Source organism: Lissotriton helveticus, chromosome 9 (assembly GCF_964261635.1).
Source record: "Lissotriton helveticus chromosome 9, aLisHel1.1, whole genome shotgun sequence".
In the NCBI taxonomy this organism is placed as follows: Eukaryota; Metazoa; Chordata; class Amphibia; order Caudata; family Salamandridae; genus Lissotriton; species Lissotriton helveticus.
Genome location: NC_136070.1, coordinates 251358783 through 251385078, shown reverse-complemented (window position 1 = coordinate 251385078; position 26296 = coordinate 251358783). Strand labels below are relative to the sequence as shown.

At 47.8% G+C, this 26296-nt stretch overlaps 1 protein-coding gene across 3 annotated transcripts in view; it reads left to right on the top strand.

The window, feature by feature from the left end:
- Positions 1-25976, top strand: part of ABCD4 (ATP binding cassette subfamily D member 4) — a 216581-nt gene extending 190605 nt beyond the window's left edge. For all 3 annotated transcript variants that reach the window (XM_078659878.1, XM_078659877.1, XM_078659879.1), the window contains 2 exons: positions 7511-7626; positions 22113-25976. In XM_078659878.1, the coding sequence (XP_078516004.1) occupies positions 7511-7626; positions 22113-22181 (185 nt within the window). In that variant the 3' untranslated portion in view covers positions 22182-25976. The remainder of the gene's footprint in view (positions 1-7510; positions 7627-22112) is intronic.
- Positions 25977-26296: the final 320 nt, after the last annotated feature.

Genomic DNA, 26296 nt, shown 5'->3' with positions numbered 1-26296 from the left:
CACGAGTTATCCTATCGTCTTGCTATGAGAAATAATACATTTATAAGAATGTTACACTATTCACACCAGACCAGCAATGCCACTAATTGTTGGGTGTGTGGTCGACTCCCCCCTTTCCAGACACCGAAGGGAGTTCTACCACTCTTTCCTTATCCGTTTTCACATAATGGTTCATGTGGAGCATGGTCCACTTTAACGTCATCCTCAAATGATATGTCCCTTCTGAATAGAACATGTATTCCAGACAAGCAAGGTCTCTCCCATAGAACAGGGTTAGATCTAGAAAATGAAGTTTATAATTTAGGTAATTATTCTTCGAATTTTATGGTCCTGAATGTTCAGTCTGATACTACTCCAGACTTACCTGCTATTTCAGTACTACCAGTCAAAGGCGAATTATGTGTCAGAAAGAATGGTTCCGCACATGTAGGACATAGTGATTGTACTACTACTGTCGAGTATAGTGACAGTGGGAAATCTATTTTCAAAGCCTCACGTCATTCTTATTTTGTTTGTGGTCAGACCACATATGTTCGTCTGCCCCTCGATTGGGATGGAACATGTTACATTGCCTTCCTACTGCCACCAGTTTTTCTAGCCCCATCTGATTATCACAGAAACACACATCTAGTACACGTCAGACCTAGAAGGGAGATCGAGTCCCCAATTGTCGATCAAACTGAAACTACTCTAGAACAGTATCAAGACTTCAATAAAGGTTTCTTCTTCTTTATAGGACCTATCCAGAATAGTAAGTTAATCCGTAGACTAACCAGAACCCTTGAAGCAGTAGTGAATGAGACTACTTCTGCTCTAGGTAACTTAACTGAAGAGCAATCTGCTATGAGATTTGTCGTGCTCCAAAATCGTCTCGTTCTTGACGTCATACTGGCCGATAGAGGAGGAGCATGTAGAGTCATCGGATCTAGTTGCTGCATTTTCATTCCTAATAACGCGCCGTCTGTTTATTCAGCTATAACCAGACTTCACAAAATTGCCCGTCAGTTACACCAGAATCCAGGCACCTGGACATGGTCCGGTTGGCTCTGGAGTATTATATCTGCCTGGGGATGGAAAGTATTGTCATTTCTAGGTATTGCAGTAATGATCATATTCAGTTGCTGCCTCTGTATACAATGTGGCCCTGCGATTTGCGGTATGTGTGCTACCTCTTGTATTCCTAGTCCTAAATCCCGTTCCAAGACAATTCGAGACGAGCAAATGATGCTATATGAAATGATAGATGGTATCATGAATATTGATGTTTCCTGATGGAAACGTAGGGCACAAGGAGGGAATGTGGAAAAGTAAATTTTGCCATGTTGTATGTGCCTACGTGTTCCCCATATTTTGTTATATGTGCATGATCGATATGCATGTATTCCCCTCTTCGATTAAAGACGCAATTATAGTTGTGTCCATTTCTAGTATGCCAGTTTCCAGTCTTCGTGAAAGCAACGAATATCAAGCCTATGTAAACCTACGTTGCCACATTTTACAGTGTGCACGTTAATTCATTGAATTGTCCCCGTTTCTAGGCCTCAAAAGGGCCCGGACTCAGATTCAGCTCCTGTCTCCTGAACCCTCTCCGAGGAGCGATACAGCCCCCACCTGTATCCCTGACCCTTTGCTTACTTCTTGCCACGCAGTGCCCGGCTCGGCCTGGCTCTGCCTCCCAGTCTGCCAAGAGTATGTTATGTTTCTAGTTATCAGTCCAGCCCTCCTTCTCTGCATTCCTAAGCTACTGAATCGCATCAATAGTTTCCGTCATGGTCTAGCCTTTATGTCTCCATGTAAGAGAAATACTGTATTAGTATTCATGGAATATTCCTCACACACGCAATACATATAGAATTATGCATGCACCAGTCTTTGAGTCTATTAGCCTTTGCCCTGATAACTTTTGGATTCTATCAACATGTACTCTAAACAACAGATACTAGATATGCCTGGGTACATGTCGCTCTGACCCTCCAGACTTTAGTCTCCTCTTCTAGCGCAGAAGTCAGAGCCCCCAGTTCTCCCTAGTAACACGTCATTGTCAGTTTGCGCGCACCACTAGGTTAGAGGTCCCAGCTGCTCAGGTAGCCCCCTCCATGTTTCCGCCCCTTTTATGACATATTCTGTTACGTTTACATCACATGTCTATGTATACGCCCTGTACACGCCTTCTTGTTACATCATGTTGCCCTTATCTTTCGCGACTGCTACGAAACCACGCCTACTGCTACGCCTACTGTATTGAATGCAATGTATTTTGTTTAACTATAAATATTGTGCACGGATATTAAAGTTTGCTAGCCAATTCCCAGATCCTGCCCGACAGCTGTCGGGCCCTGCCATCCTATTCCCGTACAGGCTGTCCTGTTCCTGTCCTTCATGCTTGATTAAAGCCTGTCAACTCCAACTACCTCGAATCTTGACTCTTATTTATTGAGCTACCTGTTTATTGATTATAGTCAAAAATAGATCCGGTAATCAATTATTTATTTACCACAAGTCACTTCACCCTTTGGTGGCAGCCATTAATGAGTTGGAGCGGGATCCCGCCTCTGAAGGGATCCCAGTGCAGGGCGAGAGCAAGGAACTTAACACTTGAGCAGAAAAGGAGCTGGATGGACGAGATATCGGCTAAAAGGACTGGAAGCACGCAAGTGACTTGCTACCCAAATTTTATTTTATATACTGTTCTTTGTTTGTCTTTCTATCTTTCTTTTTCTCCCACCCAACTACCGCACAGAACTGTGGACTTTGTGGGAATATATCCTTACCAGTTGTTGTTTGACAGACAGGTTGGGGTAGGTCTGTAGAGAAGAGGGTCATCTGGGGGGGGGGGGGGGGGGACAGACCTTTTCCTGCCAGTAAGTCCTATCGTAGCGGGGGGTGGATGATGGGACTGAAGGGGGAGGAAGGTGGGGAGGGGGGAGCGGGGAGAAGTTGCGGTTGTTCAATGAGACAGAATGGATGGGCTTTATGCAGGAGGGGGAGGGAGGGAGGGAGGGGTGGTGGGGGGGGAGTTGTGGGGAGAGTTGAGGGGAAATCATATCATGAGGGCCGCACAAACTGGCACCATAGACACCAGCCACACACAAGAGACCGGCATCATAGTCCAGACACCAATGCAGGATGTCGGGTGATACGAGGGGACAGGAGCTTGAGCGAGAGGGCTTTACTGTATTAACATGGAATGTGAACGGACTTGGCAGCAAGATAAAGAGGGGTCTAGTGAATGCATATATAAAAAGGCTAAACCCTGACTTAATACTGTTACAGTAGACACACCTTAAAGGGACACGCTGCACCTTGCTAGCTAGAGGTCAATATAAAGTGCTGGCGCATGCAGGATATACTATGGGCTCGAGAGGGGTGGCCATACTCATCAAGAAGACCACACCATTCGGCACGGCTCAGACATGGACGGACCCTCAGGGGGCATATGTCGGGGTGAAGGGAATGTGGAGGAGACGAGAATACACGATAATCTCGGCATATGCCCCTCCGAAACTGCAAGCCGCTACGCTTAGGGGGGTTACGGCGATATTGCTGGACACGGCTGACACCATACAGGGAGATTTTAATGACGTAATGGAGCCAGCGCTTGACAGAACGGGAGTGGGCTCTAGAGATCGGACTCAAACCGCACTTTCCAAAACAATATCTAAAATGGGGCTGATAGATGTGTGGAGGTGGTTGTACCCCGAGCGCAGGGCCTTCTCCTTCTCGGGTGCCCATAAAGTGTATTCAAGACTAGACTATATCTTCCTGCCCAGAGAAAACTTGAAAGTAGGGAACGTAGCTGAATACAAAGCGAGAGGGATCTTGGACCATTTCCCACTCCTGGCAAAGGTGGTAGGGGGGAGACATCACAGTAGAGGATTCTGGAGATTGACGGCTTGGGACTTACAGAACACAACTATATTGAAAGGTCTCAGGGCGGACGTAAAGGTATATATAGCGGATAATGAAGGGACGGTTCAATCCAGGACAGTCTCCTGGGAGGCGCTTAAAATAGTCATGAGAGACAGGGTGCAAAATAGATTGGCGGGGGAGAGGAGGAAACTCAACGCGGAGATAGAGGCGCCGGAGGTATGAATACTAGACCTAGAGAGTAGATACCAGGCATCGGGGAGATAAGGGCCCTTAGAACACTGACAGATGTGCAGCAACAGTACCGGGAGGCGGTGACTGGTGAGGCTAAAACACAGGCACTGGCCACACTACACAGACTGTATGACATAGGGGACAAGTCAGGGAAACTGATGGCATGGCTCAGTAGAAAGGAGCGAGCAGCTAGATGGGTGGAGTAAATTAGAAACCCCGAGGGGGAGCTACTTCGATCAGACACTCAGATAGCGGAGGCGTTTGCTGCCCACTACAAACTTTTCTATGGGGCCAGAGATCTTGGGACCTGTGAGGAAGCACTGCAATATATGGCGGCGATTGAGTTGCCGGCCTTGACCACCGAAGCTCAACAGGGCCTGGAGGCAGACATCACGTTAGATGAAATTAAGGTGGCCCTGGCCAGGCTGCGGACGGGGAAATCCCCGGGTCCGAATGGTTTCCCGGCGGTGTTTTTTAGGTGGACGGCAGACCTCCTGGTGCACCACCTCAAAGGGTTGTTCGAGGAGGCGACTCTGGAAGGGAGACTTCCGCCAGATCTATGTATGGCAACAATAATACGATACATAAAGAGGGAAAAGCAAAAGATGACTGCACGTCGTACCGCCCTATCTCCCTCTTGAACATAGAGGTGAAGCTGTTAGCGACTGTCCTGGCACTGTGACTGCGGGCGGTAATAGACTGACTGGTCCACAAAGACCAGACGGGCTTCCTCCCTGACATGGCCACCAGATTTAACCTCAGACGCACACACAACTGGCTCCAGGAGGTCCAAGGGAGAGAGGAACCACATTGGTTCCTATCCCTCGATGCCGAGAAGTCATTCGATGCAGTCCATTGGCCATTCCTAGAGGGCGCATTACTTAAGTTTGGTTTTGGCCCAAAATTCCAGAAGTGGGTCCGATTGCTCTACACGGAACCCAGAGCCACGGTGAGAGTGAATGGGGTTGTCTCTCGGGACTTCCCGGTCCGGAGGGGGACTAGACAGGGATGCCCGTTGTCCCCCCTCCTCTTTGAACTCACGATAGAGGTGCTAGCGGCCAGGATACGTCAAAATGAGTTGATTAGGGGATTCATAAGGGGGGTGGAAGACCTAACAGAGGAGAAAATATCCCTGTACGCAGACGATGTCCTGCTATACATTACGCAGCCGGAGACCACGATCCCGGAGCTGTTCGAAGATCTGGAAAAGTACGGAACGTATGCGGGATATCAGATAAATTGGCACAAGTGGATCCTTTATGACCCTAAGGGGCGAGAGAATTGTCCGACATTGCCTGGACACCTGCTGACGACATTAGAGGGGTTTCACTACCTCGGAATATACATTACATTGGACCAGAAACGGTCGTACGAGCATAATATTGAAAGGATAATAAGGAACTTTACAGAGGACGCAGCCCGATGGAGGCAGCTGCCCTCGCCATATTAGGGAGAGCAGCAATGTTCAAAATGATCACACTACCCAGATTTCTATATGCAATGCAAAATGAGTATTACCCCTTACCACGAAAGGTGTTCGACAGGATAAACGCAGAACTTAGGTCCTTCCTGTGGCTGGGTAAACAACCGAGGGTGGTGCTGAAAACACTACAGCGTCAGCAGTACAGCGGAGGGCTGTCACTACCTAACCTGGAGGCGTATTACTGGGCGGAACAAATAGCTCCGATCAACGACTGGCTCCATATACTGGCGGACCACCCCACATACGCCCTTGAGCGGTACCGCATGTCCGCGCGGATATTGATGTATTATCTATATGGCGGGAGAAGGGACAGGAAGCTTCTCCCGGCCACGGCACTTACCTTAGGGTTGTGGGACAAAGCAACTAAACGTATCGGGTGGGGGAAAAGAGCCACTCGACAAACGCCAATTTGGCAGTGTACGTGGCTGTCGGAACTGAACAAGTTGAAGGGCTTCCAGAGATGGGACTATATAGGGATATCGACACTAGGAGACATAGTGGCAAAAGGAGAGCTTAAACCATTTACGGCCTTGAGGGCAGAGTATGGTCTGCATCACAGGCAGTTTTTCAAATACGCACAATTGCGGCACGCCTGGAGAGCAGAACAGATTCAATCGGACACACTCCCAGAATATGCACCACTTGAGGGCAGATTGCTGCAAGAGCGGATACAGGAAAAGGCAGTATCACTCACGTATAAAACACTACTGAACAACATGACAGACGGCCTGGTCAAACTCGGGGAGCAGTGGGAGAGTGAAGTAGGAAATATGGATGACGTAGACTGGGACACGGTTTTAATGCACCCTAGGGAGGTAGCCATAAAATCCAGACTGAGACTGATCCAGTTTAATGTACTCCACCGAACCTACTATGACAGAGGGAGACTACATAAAATGGGCAGGTCTGACGACGCGAGATGCCTCAGATGTCTTGCCACAGAGGGGAACTTTTATCACACCATTTGGTTGTGCCCGGTGATTCAGAGTTACTGGCAGGGAGTGTTCAGTGAGCTCAGCGAGGTATTGGAGACCCCCCTTCAGGTGGAGCCCAAGCTAGCCCTCCTAGGTATGACAAATGACGTGGATCTGGCCCGCCCTTTGTTGATCTTCCTGGTATTGGCCTTAGTAGTTGCAAAGAGAGATATAGCTAAGCACTGGGGAGCGGCCGAGCCGCCAGTACAGGAAGAATGGAGGAGAGGATTAGATCTCTATATGGCGGCGGAAATGGTCACATATAAAGCGAGGGGCAGCCCCAAGAAGTTCCGCAAGGTCTGGGGCAAATGTAGAAAGTATCACGGGTGGGATGGGGGATTATGAGCAGGGATGGAAGAAACTAGGAGGGGCAAGACCACTAGAATGTAAGCAACGGACGTGTAAGAAGTGGGACACACCAGACTATCACAGAGCCCTACATGGGAACGTGGGACAAGAGGATCAAGATAGTATTGATGATGTATTGCTGGGGGGGTGGTGGGTGGAGTGGGAGGGAATGCGGTCTGAACATGATATGATGTTACTGTTGACTAATGATAAAATGCAAACATTTTTTAAATGCTTGGTGTAGGGTGCTGATTACAGAAGGTATATTTTGGAGCATTGTTCTGTCAAAGATTCTCAAACTTTGGAGGCTTCTGGTTTTATTATGAATAGTCTTAGAAAATGTTTTGAGAAAAGATGTTACAGATTCTGATAAACTGTCAGTAACAAGTTATTACAGCTTTCTGTAAAGCAGAAATGGGGTAGCAATTTTCAGTCACTTCTGTGTCAGGGTGGATTATTCTTATTGGGTGAGATAGTGGTAGTGGTGGGCTCCAGCCTATTCTCAACCATGAGGTGATCAAACTTTGAGGATGTAGACTGTGGTGGGTGATAATTAATTTTATTAACAAACGAGATATAGCGATACATTTTATTATGTTGATAGTGCTGGATGAGGCAACAAGCGCCCTGACTGAGGAAGTGGAGAATGAGCTTCACAGAGCCTGCAAACAGCTGGGGATGACCCTGATCAGCGTGGGACACCGCACAAGCCTGGAAAAGGTGAGTGTGCTTCCTTGATTCCAGCAGGATGCCAATCAGACAGTTTCTTCCTCCTCCCTACTTCACCGGTTCTGTCGTTTCCTGTCCTGGTGGCGACAGCAAACTCCAAAAGAGTCTCCCTTACACCAGGTCATCGGCCATACGTAGAATAAAGACATTCTGGATCTCTGCAGAGCTAGAACTCTAAATAGTAAATGAAAATGTTGCAGGGCCAAACAAGAGTGGCAGCCCCAAACTTATCATATATCATTGTAGACCTAGATAGTAACATCTCAGACATCCCCCACTCAACAGACAGTCCCCACAGAGGGTGGTAGGGTACAGCATCATTCTGTTCTAGTGGGGCAGGGTGTGGATTAAAAGATGTGGTGCGTGAGAGTGTCTCAGGAGGGTGACATTCAGCTCTGCCAGGTACCTCTGGGTATGCCAGAGAACATAAAATGGCCTCCTGGGCAGATAATCCCCTCTCGACAATTCTGGTAGGCTCAGAGGAACAAAACCCATTTCTTTGTTTAAAAAAGACAGTTGTTCCAGGCACAGGTTCTGAAAACATTTGAGTGCATGCATACATGACCCACTCTACCCAAACTGCTTGATGCAAGGGTGCCAAAAAGAAAATTTACCAGAAGCTCATTAGTAAAATAAGAAATTGATTCAGAAGATAATGCTTGATTATACTTTCCAATATGAAAGCCTGAAACAAAATTAAGTGTCCAGTTGAAATGAACCTGTAGGTGTAACTAAGTGCAAATATTAGGCCTAATAATTGGCATTTCAGACGCAAGTGAGTTACTCCAGCAAAATATACTAGATTGGCTCTATTACCACATAATTACTTGAACTACAAAAATTCAAGTATCTTTTTGCCTTCCGTCCACTAATTGTAGCCCGATTGGTGGTGTGTTTTGAGTTTGCTCCTTTTCCTTTCAGCTCTCCAAAACACCCAATTTGCTCAAGCATTCCTGAATCGCACGTGTCTTTTTAATATAAAATAATCAGCACTCCATTGTAGAGTCCCTTCCTCATATCATTTATTTCAGGTATATTTTGAGACACTAAGGCTGTGCGGCAAAAGTGTGCTAAATTGAAAACCAGAAACCCCACACCTTCTTTTATTGTAGGATCTTCATTGATGGTCATAAAGGATAGAATAGTTTCCCTGTTGCATGTGTGGACGCTGGAATACTTCATAGAAATATACTTGTCTATAGTTCAACAGATAGGACAACACTTTCTACATATATATGCACTGCAGCACCTACAGCCCAAACTGCTCTGTGCATGTCTAGTATGGAGGTAACAGTGCACCGGAATAGGTTTAATTAAAGAAACTTGAGAAAAAACATCCTGTCTAATCTGCCAAGTGAGTGAACCTATTTTTGGGGGAATTCTGCGTTTTGAGGAGGAGTAGTATGTGGAGAAAGAGGAGGAGGATCCCTTCTTTACATACACTGAATGTGAATTTTGTACGGAGATGACAAAGAGGACTTTAAAAGTCCATGAGACAGAGAGAAGATCTGAGGGTGAAAGAGGAGTAGCGGAAGAAAGTTAAGCTTTAAAAACACTCCAGCCTTTCTGCCTGTACAGAGAAGTAAACAACCCCACAGAGGTAGAGCTAGAGAGAGGAGATCTGGAAAAGATGGAAGGAGGCACCAATATGGCCTTTCTAGCCAACATTCCTGCTGGCCTTCAAAGTCCATGATGTCACTGCCGAAGGCTTCGGCATGCTCACCGACACCACCACTCGTCTTTGAACTCCAGACCAGCAGTGACACCGTCTTCTTTGATACAGATGGTACATTCAATGTCACCCCAACAGTCTCCTACGTTGAAATCGCTTTCCCACCAGTTGTAGACATTGAGATACTCTGCATCGTACTTCTCTTCAAGCCCCAAAAGGAGGTTGAGACCTACACCTCAAGAACCAGCAATCCAACCTTTGGGATCTCTACACTTTTGTATATGAGCAGAAAAATCACTAAAGAACTCTATAACGCTTCAGAACCTGCCTCCACCTCCAAAGATTGCCTCAAGTCCTACCATTATATCACATAAGGAAAATGTCTGTACCACCTACAGAACCTCCAGTTGGCGGCACATCACCCGTGCGTTGCCATCTCTTCTGACAGAATGGAACTCCCGGCACACCTCCAAAAGGCAGAGCTGACAGATCTTCTTTCGTTCCGTTTTCCTGGTCCAGATGGCGACAACATCAGGTCTTCCTATAATCTAGCATCTCCTGCAGCTTTTCTCTTCCGTGGATGACATCAAAACCTTCCAGGATTTGTCAGAGGTGCTTCTCAATTTAACATCCCTGTGGAAACACCACAAGCAACCGGTTCCATAATCATGGAAACCCTACAACTGAGGGCATCACTGTGACATCTTCTACCTCTTGTTCCAGGACTTTTAACACTGGCAGAGGAGAAAACCCTTATGCCTTCTCCTATGAAGGCTGTCATGCAACATCTTCCCAGCAGTATCCAGACTTTCTGAAATCTGATCCAAAATTGGTCTCTGTTATAATTGCATTGATCTGACGTAGGCATGCCTATGCCCCCAACAAATCGAAAAGAGTATAGATACAAGAGGGAGGAAAATGTGTGGCACAGGAGCTTTGAATTAAAAATGCAGTGCAACAGCTCACCTTGGCTTTGATGAAAGGGAGATCTGGAAAGGGATAAAATAGTTTGTGAATGACCACCATGACATCGACATCAGGAGTTTGAAGAGTTGGGCAGAGAAGGCTCCTTGGTTTCCAACTAAGTCATTAGTGCCTCTATAAACTGAGATGAGTCTGAAAACAAACACGAACACTCAGCTCACAATCTTGAATCTCCTTTTCTCAGGCTTCTCCTTATTTGGTCAACAAACGGAGGAGGAAATGTTGAAAATTATGAAGTAGGAGTAGACCCTTAAGGCATCAGGCCTTGAAAAAAAAAGAAAAAGGTTTTAAAGCCTCAGTTCAAGCCCAGATAACCCACAGAGAATTTAAATCTAATTAGCGAGAGAATGTGGCCTAACGGCTAGGGTGGTTGACCTGGGAGCGTGGGAACTGGGTTCGAGTTTCGGCAGTGACGCTCAACATTCTATGATTCTAGGCAGATCACTTAATCTCCCCATGCCTAACAAAAATGAATGTGTCCTTCTTTAACAATACTGGTGCTCATGATTCCTCTGGGTCTAGTTCACGCTATATATAACTCCACACACAAAAATGTCAAAAAGAAATATCCCCTCAGGGGCCATATCAGCAGGAACAACATCAGCAGCCAGCTCGGAGGTATCTGTACATGAAAAAGTCTCCCAAAGCATCCTTGTAACACCTCTGGGAGAACTTCATCCAACAGCCTCCAGTGACATTGTCACTCCTGTGCAGGTAACAGTATCGCAACATCAGGAAGATAGGAGAAATAAATAACCAAGATGGGGGTGCTGAATATTGTAAGACGTGGGTACTCACTATGTGCCAAGGCAACTCCACCGCCTGTTCCTTCAAAAGCAACATCAAAGCACCAGATAGCCACCTTTAGGAAAGAAACGTGCAATTGAATCAGTTTCAGCCTTCCACAGGAGAAAAGGAATATATTCAATGTAGTGACTCATTCAGAAAAGAGGCCAGCGATAAGCATTCAGGCTGATTCTATGTTTCACTTACAAGTGGAACAAGGGAGAAAAATTGTGATTGCTCACTCTCCGCCAAAATTTCCCATTCCTAAAACAAGGGGATTAGATGTGCATAACAGACTTCCAAAATTTCCCATTCCTAAAACAAGGTGATTAGATGTGCATAACAGACTTTCAAAATTCATATTTTCATTTCCCTAGATCAAATCACCTTAGCAAATAGCTAAGGTTTGTGGTGGGCACTTCTCATTTCCAGTATTCAGCTTGATATATGCCCCAAGCATGTTTTCAAAGTGCAGTGGCCGTAGCCCATCTCAGTCATTGAAGAGCATTCATCTATCCCTAGATGACTGGCTAATCAAGACTTAGTTGAAAGTGAAACATCCTGCTCCTCAGTCTAGCAGTACTGATCAATCTTTGAAAAACAGTAACAACACTTGCACAAATTCTATCTTACCTAGGGACAACTATAAACAAAGTACAAGGAAAATGTTTACTTTGAAGGAGAGATGGTCTGGGACAAATGGCACCTACTGTTAATAAGACGAATCCACCAGCTTGTCATATCCCCTCACTACTCGGTTCCATGCCTCCCTACATTTCCATTTTTATGAATGCAAGACTGCATATTCAACCTCTGCATCAGTGTTTGGAGGATGGTCGCAGAAGTACAACCAGCTCCACCGAACAATATCAGTGAGGCAGTCTCTCACTGTGTGGCAAAAAGAGGAACTTGCTTCATGTAGTCATTTTATTTTTTTATGGCAAGAGCCTCATCTCAGACAATTGTTAGAGAGGCATTTCTTTAAGAATGAGAAGCTCATCTAGCACCTTTGTCAGCACAGGGTTGAAGGTTAGAGGAAAAGGGTTGCTGTTGTATGATTTACCTGAAGCTGAGAGCTGTCAATGTAGCTCTCAAAGCTTTCCTTCAGTACCAGACGCTAAGCCAAATCCTCATTCAAACAGTCAGCTTGATAAACGTGCATTACCTGAACAAGCAGGGATGCATGAAATCAAGCCCTCTATCACTAGAACCTCAGACGATCTGGCTATATGTGTTGACCAGGGATCTCATAATAAAGGGAGTGTACATACCAAGCACTCTGGCTCCAATGGTTGCTTTCAAATTCACTTTTATTTAAAAAATCATGAGTCGGTGTTGGACTGTAAAGTTCTATAGCATATCTTTCCAAAGTTGGATTTTCCAATTTTAGATATCTCAAAACAAAAAAATGACAGGACTTCATGTTCAGGATTCCGGAGCAAGGCTCGTTGGGCAATGTCCTATTGGTGAGCTGGAAATACTCTATGCCTTCTCCTCCAATTCCACTGATACCAAGGAAGATTTTGAAACTCCGTAAGTCTCAGTTGACAAACATTTTCACATTCCAGACAGGCTGAGACGGTGGTGGTACCCAAACCTATTGCAGATGTCCATGTGGCCGCACAACGGATTACCACTTAGACCGACTCTCTTGACCAGATCCCTAGAGCAAATTCTTCATCCCAAATTGATGTCACTAAATTTGGCATCATGGCACCTGACATCAAACAATATAGTTGTTTAAATCTTCCACAAGCATTTATGGACAGCCTCAAGAAAGCCAAGCAGCCATCCACATATTCTTTCAAGTGTAAAAGCGTATGTAAATGGTGCCTTCCAGGTGCTTTCTTATGAAGGTTATAATCGTTGCTTTGCATGTATTCCTTCCAAGATGATTGACAGGTAAATGGATATAATCAAATCACCTTTCAGGAGGATGTCATCATTACATTCCTCTTATATTTAGCACAATCTGAATTAAAGGTTTTATCTAGCAAAATCCACCTTGTTGAAATTACAGTATACAAAATGCCCAAACCGGACCAATTCTTCCTAATTCCGGTTGTCTAGGACTTTCTAGAAGACCTGAGGAAAGTGTTTCCACTGGTGGAAACCAAGTCCCTTCCATGTGAGCTAATCTTTTTTCCAAAACGAATAGACTGTCCGTCTGAAGCTATCCTGAATACTTTATTGCAGCACCTTTACTTGAAAACAGCATTATTGTATACCTACAACATCTGTTTTTAGGGTTAGTGTAAAGTTCAACAATTGGAAAGGCTTGAATGTAATTGACTTTCATTCGAACAGGGTAGTGATGGAGTCACACCCTTCATGTCTCCCTAAAGTAGTATCAGAATTCCATATTAATCAGACCTTACCATACCGGCTTCTTTCCCAACCCCATTTCACCAGCAAAATGTTTTGTTCATTCGCATATTTGTCAAGGTTTGGCTATAACCAAACAATTCATCACTGGTTGGATTGTAGTCTGCATATATATGCCAGTTGGCTACGAATTGGCCGGTGAACTCATTGCAGTGATGTGAATTGCCCGCTCTACTAGAGGTAGGGCAGACATCACAGCTTTGCTTAGAACAGCACTTTATGAGACCTATGCAAGGTAGACACATGACCGTCTATAGCGTAACAAGCCATTACTGTCTTAATTCGGATGCAAAAACTAATTACAATGTCGGTCTGGCTACCTTAATAAAACTAGTTGGTTAGTTAGGCTGTCTTATAAAATTTAAATGTTAGCCTTATGAATACAGATTTTGTTTCTTCTCCCCAGAGTGGTAGGTTTCTAGCTTGCAAATTCCATTCTAACTTTTTTTTTTTGTAAAACATATTTTTATTGTATTTGGTCAGAGGAAAAAGGAAAGGGAGGAGAGGGGGAAAAGAAAAGAAATAGGCGACAACCCCGCCACAAATCCCACACAGGGGAGTGTAATAAGCTGTAACGAAAATGCTGAGAGCTATCCACAATAGTGCACGCTCCATCAGGTATGGACAGATACAACGCTCGTGCCTTCTCAATGGACCATAGAGATACTGTCCAGGTGCAAGAAAAGAAAGGTGCCTGAAGCCATAGCAGTTCCTAGGCCCCAAGCTAAGCAGAGTCGCAACAATGAATAGTAACCAAAAAAAAACCAACTGGTTCTCACCCCCCCCCCCCCCCTTCCCCGGTGGTGACGACATAGCCATGCTCCCGCATATCCCGGAGGCAGGACACACAAACCAATCATACTTGAAACAAATGCAAGGCTCGTAGCGTGGGCGGGCATACCGCAGACGGGAGTCCAGAGGACAAAAAGCGAACCAGTGGACCCCATCGAAAGTGGAAATTCTTAAAGTCCCCCAGGAAGATGTCCGACATTCTCTCCATGCTCAGAAGGCCCCACAACCTCCAGTGCCACAGTGATACAGCCGGTGCTTGCGGCTTTTTCCACGCCGCCGCCAGGGTGAGCTTAGCCGCCCCGAGGCATAACCACTGAATACGCTTATCAGCCTTAGTCTGGTGTTCCAACAATGGGTCTCGAAGACCCAGCAGGACATGAGCCACCGATTCTGAGATCGGGTACCCCAATATCTCCTTGATGTGGGAGAGTATCTCCGACCAGAAGGGCCGGATGATCGGGCAATCCCAGCAAATATGGTGGAAGTCACCCAACAAGCCACACCCCTTCCAGCATCGGTCCGATGACGTAGGAAAGATGCGATGGAGCTTGGAGGGGTACAAGTACCAATCATACATTGTTTTCAGATGGGCCTCCCGAAGGCTCACAGAGTGGTTATGTGCTGCGACATCCCTCCAGAGGTGTTTCCACTCCGCATCAGAAATGTCCCGCTCCAAAATGCTCTCCCAACGCTCCATATATCGAGGGCGCGGAGCAATCGCCGTGCGCAGGAGCAGGCTATATAAAAACGAAATCGCTCCCCGCATCGTCGAAGTGCGAAGCAAGAAGGATTCGAAGAGAGAGAGTGGACGAGTAGCAGCCTCACGCACCCCCTCTGAGGTCGCCCAGTGAAGGAGCTGGGCATGACGATAGCACTCTGTGGGTAAAAGACCATAATCACGCATACAATTGTGGAAAGTGAGGGGTGCGTTCCCGTGAAACAAGTGCGTAAGCGCCCGACATCCACCCTCACGCCACTGGCGATAGGGACCCTCCTGAGCGGCCGGCGGAAAGGCCGGATTAAAGTGGATAGGGGTGAAGGGAGATGGAAAGGTGGTCCACCGATCGTCACCAGTGACCGTATCCCACACCTTTAGAACCGTGCTAGTGGGCGTGCTAATGTAAGCATTCTTTGGCCGATCTATCTTAGGCTTCCAGGCTAGGTCCCAGATCGACCTACCTGCCACTGCCCGGTCCATATGTAGCCAGTGCTTCTCTGAAAGCTGTTGGGTCCACTCCACTATCACCCGCAACTGTGCGGCCTTGTAATACAGTAGCATGTCCGGGAGTCCAACTCCCCCCTCCTCCCTTGGCCGACGAAGTGTCGTAAAGGGTATCCGAGCTCGGCCCCCCTGCCAAACAAACTTCAGCATCATCGTCTTCAGGCGGCGGAAGAAATCCGTGTCTAAAGGGATAGGCAGGGCCTGGAAAAGGTAAAGGAACTTGGGGAGGAGGACCATTTTAAGCGCATGTATCCGGCCGAGCCACGAAAGGTACTTTGGCTTCCACCGGTCAAGGTCATTGCGCACCGAAGCTAACAGGGGGGGGGAAATTCGCTGCAAAGAGGGAGCCCACAGTCGGCGTGAGGCGTACCCCCAGATACATTAAGGATGAGGGGGTCCAAGACAGAGTCGTCATCTCGCGCAGCCGGTCCACCTCTGCCGATGAGAGGGTCAAATTCAGGACATGCGACTTGTCAAAGTTGACTCGGAAACCCGCCACTGCCTCAAACCGGGATAGCTCCTCGTGAACAGGCGGTAGGGACTGAGCGGGGTCACCTAAAGACAGCAGGACATAATCTGCAAAAAGAGATATCTTATGTTGCTCCCCCGTGAAGGGTATGCCCTTGATGAGGCCATTCTCCCGAATCGCTAGTGCCAGAGGTTCAATACTCAAGGCAAAGAGGAGAGGGGAAAGAGGGCACCCCTGTCTCGTACCTCTAGAGTGGGGGAAGGCAGCTGACCGGAACCCGTTAATCAGTACCCTCGAGGTCGGTCGATGGAAATTCGCCTGCAGCATCGTAAGGAATTTGCGTGAGAATCCGAAGGCAGTCAGGGTGCGGAACAAGAAGCCCCAATCGACTCGGTCAAAGGCCTTTTCAGCATCCAGACCCACCAACACAGCAGGAATCCGGAACCTAGAGGCCTTCTCAATCAGGTGAATCACTCTCCGTAAGTTGTCATGAGTCTGCCGCCCCTTAATGAAGCCAGACTGGTCCGGGTGTATAAGGGCCGGCATCAAATCTTGCAACCGACGGGCGATGAGAGAGGAGTACAGTTTGGCATCTACATTTAATAAGGCTATAGGGCGGTACGAGGCACAGCTAGAGGGATCCTTCCCCTGTTTGGGGATCACAGATATCAGGGCCTCAGCCATAGTGCCCGTGGTCTCCCCGGCTGCCGCCATGTTATTGAAAAGGGAAACTAGACAGTCGACAAGTTCCGAGGCAAACGACTGGTAAAAATAAGCCGTATACCCATCGGGCCCAGGGGCTTTATTGGGTTTCAGGGCTTTGATCGCCACAAGGACTTCCTCCCTGGTAAAGGGGGCAGCCAAGTGGTCATTGCTGACAGCAGAGACCTGTGGGAGGGGGAGGTCCGATAAAAAGGCGTCTTGGGCCTCCGCATCCAGAGAATCGCCTGTATAAAGCGTCTCGTAGAACCGCCCAAAAATATCCGCCTTGTCCCCATCCCGATGATGAAGCGTGCCTCCCGAGTCCCGGATCCCCCCTATATATTCCCTCTCCCTCTTTTCTCGAAGCTGGCGAGCCAAATGGCGGCCCACTTTGTTCCCCTGAGCATACGATCCCCGGCGCAACCTCAAGAGGGTTAGTTCAGAGCGGTTGGTGTAATGTGCCTTCAACTTCCCCCTAATAGCCGTCAGAGGTCTGAGTGTCATGCGAGAAGGGTTCAGTTTGTGGGCCCGCTCAAGTGTCTCAAGCTCGGCCTCCAAGGTCTCCCTCTCCTCCCTACGCAGGCGATTAAGAGCCGCGTTAAGCCCTATGCAGGTGCCCCTTAGCGAGGCCTTACAGGCATCCCAGGTGTTAAACACCGAGGTGTCCGAGCTCGGGTTGAGCGCCAGAAACTCCCTAATGGCTTTCCTGAGTTCCTTACAGGATGCTTCATCACGCACCAGAGCCGCCGGAAAGTACCACTTCCGATACCCAACCCCCCTCGTTGACCACTGAAGCTGGAGTGTCAAGAGGCCATGATCTGAGACAGAGAGAGGAAAAATCGTAGAGGCCCGGACATCTCCCCTGAGGGCCTGATTCACAAAAACATAGTCAATGCGTGAGTAGGTGTGGTGCACATGAGAATAAAACGTGTAGTCCCTGGACTGTGCGTTCACTGCACGCCACCCATCTAAAAGACCCAGCTCCTCCATCCTTTGCTTAGTTATAGCAGAAAATACACCAGAATCCGTCCTCTGGGCACGGGAGCTATCCACAGCCTGATCCCACACCATGTTAAAGTCCCCCATAACCACCAGTTGACCCTCGACGAAGGCCCCCACCGCATCCAACAGTCCCTGAAGAAAGTTATTTTGCTGGACATTCGGAACATATACCACCACAAACGTACACAAGCGCCCATGAAGCACCCCTTTAACCATCAGCCATCTGCCATCCTTATCGCTATTCACTCCCAGAGGCTGGAATTGAATGGAAGACCGAAATAGAAGGGCCACCCCTCTATGTTTAGTAGAAGCAGAAGACCTGTATATGAGGGGAAACTGCTTATGTCGGAGCCGGAGCTCATCCCTACGGGCTAGGTGGGTCTCCTGGAGCCCCACCACATCTAATTGGTGATCCAAGAGGTATTTCCACAATTTCAGGCGCTTCTGCGGAGAGTTAAGGCCTTTCACATTCCAAGTACCCAAACTAATAGGCATGTGAGTAGGTCAGGTCCCCCAGCTCTCCAGTAGCTAAATCCAGCAGCCCCCCCCTTCCCCGGAATCCCCCTCTCCAGCCACCTCCCAGGCCCGGGAAGCCTCCTCTCCCCTCCCAGCACCGGCTCCATCCGAACCACTCCCAGCTCAATTTCCCAGACCAACACGTAGCCCACAGGACCCGGCATAGAAGGGCAAGCGCCATCCACAACCAATAGTAGCGGGCCAGCATACCAATCCACACACGCACAACCGACCACCCGTCGTCACCACCCCTCCCCCCCCCTCATCCCCCATCCCCCATCCACCCAACCACACCCCACCCTCTCCCATTCTGCCCCCCCTCTCTCCCCCAACTCCCCAACAACCCAAAACACAAACAGAATGAGTCCCAAAGTGGACAGTCCCCGTAGAACGTCTCCCAAGGGGCGTAGTTGGAGACCCAAGATCGAGTCTCTCAGGGCCAAAAATCGGGGTGTCTTCTCGGAAAGTACATTCATAACCCCGTTACCTGCAGGTGCGTGCCCCTCCGGCACCAAGGCTTGCGGAAAGAAGATCAGGCCGCCCCAGAGCTCTGCTGCGACGGTGGAAGCGTGGCGGAGGCCACAGAGGCCACAGCATTTCCCCGTTCCTGAAGGCTAGTTGTGCGGTCAGGCCTCCTGCGATTTTCCGGGCCCACCCTATGCCAGGACGAGGAACGGCGCCTTCTCCGCGGTGAGGGGCTCCGACAATCGGGCGTCGGGGTCTCATCCCCAAGCCCCAACAGCTCCTTTGCTTCCCGGAGAGAGCGAATCTGTGCCAACCTGTTCTGCCATCGAAAGATAATTCGGAAAGGGTGACCCCAGGAGTAGGAGATATTGTGCTCCCGGAGGTAGGTAGTGATGGGACGGAACTCGCGCCTCTTCTGGAGTGTAGTCGCAGCCAAGTCCTGGTAAAGCTGAGGTCGATGATCTCTAAATTGCAGGGAGGGGACGTCACGCGCCTACCTCAGAATCCTTTCCTTGACCTGGAAGTCATGGACACACACCAGGATATCAGGGGGGGGACCCCCGTTCCGCCTGGGCAGGCCCACTCGATGAACCCTATCCATTCTGATCTCCTGCACGTCTTCTTCATCCAAAATCTGAAGGAAGAGAGCCTGCACATATTCCCGGAGATCACCCGCCTCACCATCCCAGGGGACCGCCCGAATGCGAATGTTGTTCCGGCGGGAACGGTTCTCCAGATCTTCCGCATGGGCCTGCAAGTCTATATTCTGTTCCATCAGGCGGAGCACGTCCTGCTGCAGCAAGTGTACATCATTGGCCATGCTAAGGTCGTGATCTTCCAGGGTGGCCACTCTCTCCCCAATGCCGTCGACATCTCGCCGCACCTCGCGTAGATCCGACGTAAGCTGGGCGCGAAGCTCCGATATGTCATCTTTGATGGAGGTAAAAAGTTCCTTCATGAAGGCCTTAGTTGCGGGGGCCTCATCGTCAGATCTCCCCGATGATGAACTCTGTCCAGGGGAGGCCAGAGCCTGAGAGTTCTTGGAAGTCCCCTCCTTCCCAGCCTTCAGTCTGCGGGGATTATTGGCCATCACTGCTCCAGTGCCTTGCTCCCAGGGGTCGAAGGGGCGTCCCGCAGAGGGATGAAGGGCCGGCAGAGAAGCCACAAGTGCAGCAGCCGCCTCCCACTGCTCCAAGACCCCAAGGCAGTTTCAGTGACCAGTGCCCCAATGGCGTCCACAGGGGGGAGATGGGAGGCGGCACCAGGGGAACCGGCACCCAGGAATGCAAGTCCGCCAGGCCACAACCTCACCGGACACTCAGTGCGCTCGTCCCACGGCACTCCCCACCGACTCCCAGTCCGGTCACTGTCCACAAGCCGCTCACCAGTGCCGCTGAGCCTCCGGGGATCCGGCCGCCAGGTAGGTCCACCTCCAGCTGCTCACACCGCTACTGAAAGCGGCCACTACAGGAATGCTGCGGACGCTGGGCAAGCCGGTGCCACTACCTCGATCCCATTCCGTGCACCCAAAGTCCCAGCTTCAGCCGACTCCTCCAAATGTGCCCACACAGCAAGCAGGTCGGTATCAGTAGGGGGGGCCCCCGCAGCACCAGCTTCCACTGCAACGCCAGTAGCTATCCACAACCTCGGCGGCGCAGAATGCCCCGGGGGTCCCACCTCTCCCTTTCCTGCCGGGTCCTCAGGTCCAGACCCACTCCAGCTCGGTCCCCGATACGTAGTGGGGGGCCACCCCGGGGCTATACGTTCAAGCAGCAGCTTCCCCAAGGCACTCAGCGACCGCTCCACCAACCTGAAGGACCCACTGCTCACCCGTCACCACTCTGCTGCGTCTCTCTCCTCAAGGGGCCCAAATGCTACGGCGTCCCACGCCTCCGCCGCGGTCTCCAGGCAGCAGGTCCGGCCAGCCAAACCTCGTGGGTCCCAGGTGAGGGATCAGATTATGCCAGTGTTCATGGGGGGGGGCCCACCACAGTCCCCACAGGGCCGCCACCAACACTCTCCGCAGGTCGGGGGGTCCGGACTAGGGCCCCGGCAGCAGGGCAGCACGTCCGGCAACTAGGCCACAGACCACGGCCTCGAGTGCGCCGGCAGCCGCAGCGCAGTACCGAGTGCTCGGCCAGGAGGCTCCGCCCCCTCCCCGGCGTCGGGACCACTGCGCCGACCAGACCCCCTCGCGTCTCAGCTGGCTCCCCGCCACTCCGCGCCGCAGGGCCTCGATGCCCCCAGCAGTGATGAGCCTTCGGGTACCCGTCAGGGCCCTCACGCCGCCTCTCCGTGATCCCGGCCTCAGCCTCACTCAGGCTCCGGACACCGCCGCCGACCCCGCCTCGTCACCGCGAGCCCAGGGACCGCCGGAGAGCACTCCTCCATCAGCCGCCACAGCGAGTAGGATCCGGAGCGGCCCAAAACCCCAGGTAGGCACCCGGGGTCAGTGCTAAACAACGCTATTTCAGGTCCCGGCGCCGGAGGGGACAAAAGCATGTCCTACTCCGTCGCCATCTTGGCCACGCCCCCCCATTCTAACTTTTGACTGGCATAATGCAATATGATAAGCCCGCTCTGCAGTATGTGATGAGGTTTACCTGAGCTTCACATAAATTTGTTGGCCTTCGGCTGAACATGGTCCCCCTGAAAGGTTGGGGCCCATACGGCGCCACAGGTAGCGATGGGGCCTTTGTTATGCACCTGGTTTGATTGTCAATGAAGACCTTTCGATTCACAAGAAATGGTTACCTTCTTGCAGTCCTGGTTCTGCATCATAAGACTCTTCACTGAAATCACAAATGACCCTCTCTCCTCCTACATTCTCTTGGACATTAAAAACAAAACATTGACCCATTTTTGCCACACCTTTTTTCTCACTTTAAAGAAACAAAACTCTGAGGTAACTGCCATTACAAAGCATCATTGGTAGTGAAAGCTTCGGAATTCCTAAAGGTACCAGATGTTTGTTCTCAAGGTCCTTTAACATATATGTATCCGGTTGCGCACTTTGGGCTGTGTATTCTGAAATGCAGTTTTTAGAGATGATTATTTGTAGTGTGGCCATCTAAATTTCAGAAGCATCTTGTCTTTGTGAAGTTCCTGAAGGATGCTTCACATCATATAAACATATTGGAATTTGCACCCATTTTTTTGAAACATAGACAAGTGTACTGATATGAAGTATTTCATGGTCTGCCCGTACATTGTAGATTTATTATAATTATTGTAACTTCAATGACGTTTCCTATGATGCAGAACCAGGTTCACAAGTAAGTAACTATTACTTATTCTTGTGCCTCCCTTCCCTCTTTCATCACTCACTCAAACTTTTCCAGTTCCTCCTACCACTGTCCTTGCTATCATTTTCTTTCTTGCTCATTCAGTATACCTTTTTGTTTATCACTCGCTCTACTGTTTCTTCTCACTGTATGAATTAGTGCCCTGTATGTGAGTGTGCTTTTGTTTTGTTTTTTCAGTTTCATGATTGGACATTGAAACTTCGCGGAGCAGGAGCATGGGAATTAACCAGGCTAAAGAAACAATGAACCTCTTTTTCAGCCCGAAATGCCTTGGAAACCGATATCAAGCCAAGGGATGGACCATTATAGGACACCGCTAACAGTATTACAGTAAAGGGAAAACTGATGGGTTGCTCTGACAATGAACATTCATCGTCAAGTCATACTGACATACTGACGTTATATGCTGACGACATACTGACGATATATGCTGACGAGAGGAGTGCGCAGGATGTGAGACTGAGGTACGGCTCCATCTGAACAATATGCAGTGGGATAAAAGAACACTTTCATCTTAGCAATATTTAATACATAAGATCAAGCTACAGAACTTTACAATGGTCTGGAAAATGTATCTCCACCAGAACAAAATTCACCATGCATTACTGAGCTAAATCTCAAAGCAATAGAAACTAAAGAACATCTTCATCAGGGCAATATTCACTGTGTACAACTGAGCTGCATTTCTGTTCTGGTCCTATACAATCAATCTAGTACATCTCCAGCAGGAAAATATACAAACTACGAAACAAGCATACACTCTCCTAAAGGGCCTGCGCTGAATGAGTCTCTGGTATGTCTCCAACAGTACGCAATGCATTGGGCAAAGGACGCTTCCATCAAACTAAAATATAATGTCTACTAAAGAGCACACTCCATCAGAGTGATATACAATGTACAGGACAGAGTATATCTGTAGCAGTACGATATTCCATATAAGGCACTGTATGACACCTGTTGCAGCAGTATAAAATCTGTGTGGCAGATTAAGCTGAACTGTGTTGTATACACTGAATGTGAACCTGTGGAAGAGGTGGTTAAGAATGACAAATCACAGTTGATCTGAAGTACAATTTTAGATTGAGATCAGTCTGTGTAGTTATTCTCAGAGTAAACATTAAAATAAGACAAATCGCGCAAGAAGTGGCCTGCAAGGCATCAATCTTAACCAGCAAAAAACACACTACATCTGGCGGAGTAGAGAATGGATCTAATTCCTCCAAACACAGTACCGAATACTGTAGAATGACTAGTCACCAGCACTCTGTTCCAGGAGACTCGAAAAAGGCACTAAAAATAAAAAAACGCTCTTGATGTGTTGTCAGCATCTAAGTGGACATGCTTAGGAAACACTGGACAGTAGAGACCAGAAAATGTGCACCGCTGGAATGATGAGGCATGAGCACAAATGTAAACCCATACTCCAATACAATGGGAAAATTGTGATTGGCTTTCAGACCAAATATACGTTTATGACTGAAACACCCTTAGAAGAGCAGTAAGAGTGGTGTCTTGCAAGACCAATATAAATCTCAGAGAAGCGGCATACAGTGTTGTTATAAGGGACTGGATACATTTCAGAGAAGTGGTATACAATGTAGGCCAACACATGTTTTATGACCCCCATATGTCAAATTTGTCTCCTCATCAGAGCAATACAAATTTACATGAACCCTTTCTTTCAACTATTGCTGTGATATCCTCTTTGCAAATGTTGTATAATTCCTATTTAAATAATCTCACTATAAAAACTCTATGTTGGATTCCTATTTGGGTGAATGACTGCCCATTTCAAAAGAAAATCGTAACCCTTGTTAGGGTGAACCCTTAAACTCACTAATTTAATCTGCGCTGAAGCCCCTGGCAGCTGTGGCTCATAGCAGACAGCCCCTGGCAGCTATGACACATAGCAGACAGGCTTAACTTAGAGCGATCTGTAAAGTATTTATGCAGTACCAAAACAGTAATAAAGTTAAAATGCAAAATAATAAAAACCCCAAAGAAAAACACAGTAAAATGTCATGAATAAAACTACACCATATTGTCACAAATCCAATAATGGGACCCACGGATATGAATGTTCAAAGTTTTGAGTAAAAATAGCACCAAATTGCTGTAAGCACCAGTGATGGTCTATTTTCACAGTAGATCAGGACGTAAGTGCAAATTCAGGCTGACCATGTTTGTGCGCGGGTTAGATATACCAACCAGGTTCATCCTGGCTAAAGATTTGACCTACCAACTTAGTCTTTTAAGTTCCAATCAGCCATAGCAGTACACTTCTAAGCCCCCCCAGGACTTCAAGGAAGGTACTTGGAGACTCACATAGTGTCCGGCAGACACCAACTGCGGGGTCCATTCCAGGTACAGTTGCCACTAGTCAGCTAGGTTCTTCTGCAAAAAGCCTCTTGCAGCTTGTTGTCTCCCTGTAGTCATGACGGAGGTCAGCCAGCTGACCATTGGAGTCTACTTCTTTGTCCTGGGTACAAGAGGGAGCAGGCCCAGTCATTCAGTGTTCTTCTCAGGTAACAGCAGATCCACTCTTCTGATCTTCTACAGGTTCAGAAAGTGTTCTAAAGTGGGTGCCTGGAGGTGCCACATTTATGCCTGGCACCAGCTGGTGGGGTGACTCCTGGGAACTCCCTAATAAATAGGGTAAAAGTTCTCAAAGCCACCCCTACTTCAAACAGGCCCAAATGCCATGGTCAGGGCATTTTTAAGATGGGAAAAATCTTCGCCCATAATAAACTTGGACGTGTGAGGGAGTGACATAGGGAAGTCACTAGTGTCCTCTCACATCTAGCACTAAAATCCAGTTTGAAGCAGGCCCTGTAACCACAATAAACCCAGAAATAAATGTATTGTAGGACAAAAGCAGGGTTCTTTAACAGCCAGACGAGGGATCCACAAGAATTGTTCTGGCATCATGTTTTCTCAGTTTCAAGTATGCTCCAAGTGTTACGTGTTGCTCAACTGATCTGTCAAGTAGGATTTGACAGCGTGGTGTCACATGATGCCTAACGCATCTGAATATTCTGTGGAGTTCAGAAGAGTCCTCTTGGCCCATTGAGGTCCGCCTATTATATGCTCCTAGAAGGCATTTCAAAACTCTTTCACACCTATTCAAGGCTCAACACAGGCTGAGAGCTGGCAGAGGCTTATGCTCTTTAGCTTCCTGACCGTTCAGGCAGGTAAAAGGTACATTTCTGAAACTTAAGTTTCCTTTATACTTATGAAAAATGAAAAATCTGACAATCATTGAATTGAATTTTAATAACTATGATAAATATTGGTTTAATAATTTTTCCAGCTGCCCTATTCCTGAGATACAGTATTAGAATTTTAATCTGTACTCTACGTAGGACAGCAAGGCCTGCCACAGTGAAAATAGCTTTTAGGGCTTTGTTACTGTAGGGACATGGTAATATTAATATTTTACATGAGATTCTACCTTTTGGGCCACATGGTCTACATCAGGGTACTTACTAATATTTAAAAGGGAAGTTTGATTTGTCAGAAAGGGTCATCATAACTGCTGCAATGTAAAACTTGTGGTGCAACCAGTCAGGCTCACAGGCCAGGCCTGAAGACATCTTTGTACTGCATTTAATTTGCAGGCCCTGGGTGCACTTTCTACCCCATATATTAGATTCCTACAGATACGTTGAGTGTGCCTATTAGGAGTAATCCGATGTAACCATGTTTAAAGGGGAAGAACCGGCACGCAGATGTAAAGTGCACAGTGTTTTAAGCCCACAAAAATATAGGGCCCACCAAAAAGCAAAGAATCGTGAGTGACCGCACAATAAAGACGGATTTTCTACAGATTCTAAAAACAATTCTTTCACATATCGGGTTTGATATTCCCCCCCCCAATTTTTTTTTATTTGTCTTGCCCTGATGAAGCAACAAACTTTACATATATGGATGTGAAACACGTGTTGGCAAAGAGACAGTTCAGATTTAAGAAAACTTTTTTCAATGAAGGTGCATTGTAACAGTTATGGAAGATTAAAAATGTAAAATATAGAACTAAAAAAATGTTGGCACTGATTTGTCTTTCTCATAATATTTGTGCAATATTAGGATTTTTGGGCATTAGAAGTATTGAGGCTTACTATTGCCGGTCTATTTAGTGGTTTCCTCCCCATGGACTTGAAAAAAAAAAAAAATATATATATATATATATATACACACAGTATAGTGTAGTATGATCTGACTGTCAACACCATTTTTTGCTCAACTTATTTAAAGGGCCAAACTATTGGATTCTTTTTAAGATTAAAGGAAACCCTGAACGTTTCTTTTTGGGCATTATATACACTGCAGGCTGAATTTTGTTGCAGCCTAGAGGTCAATGC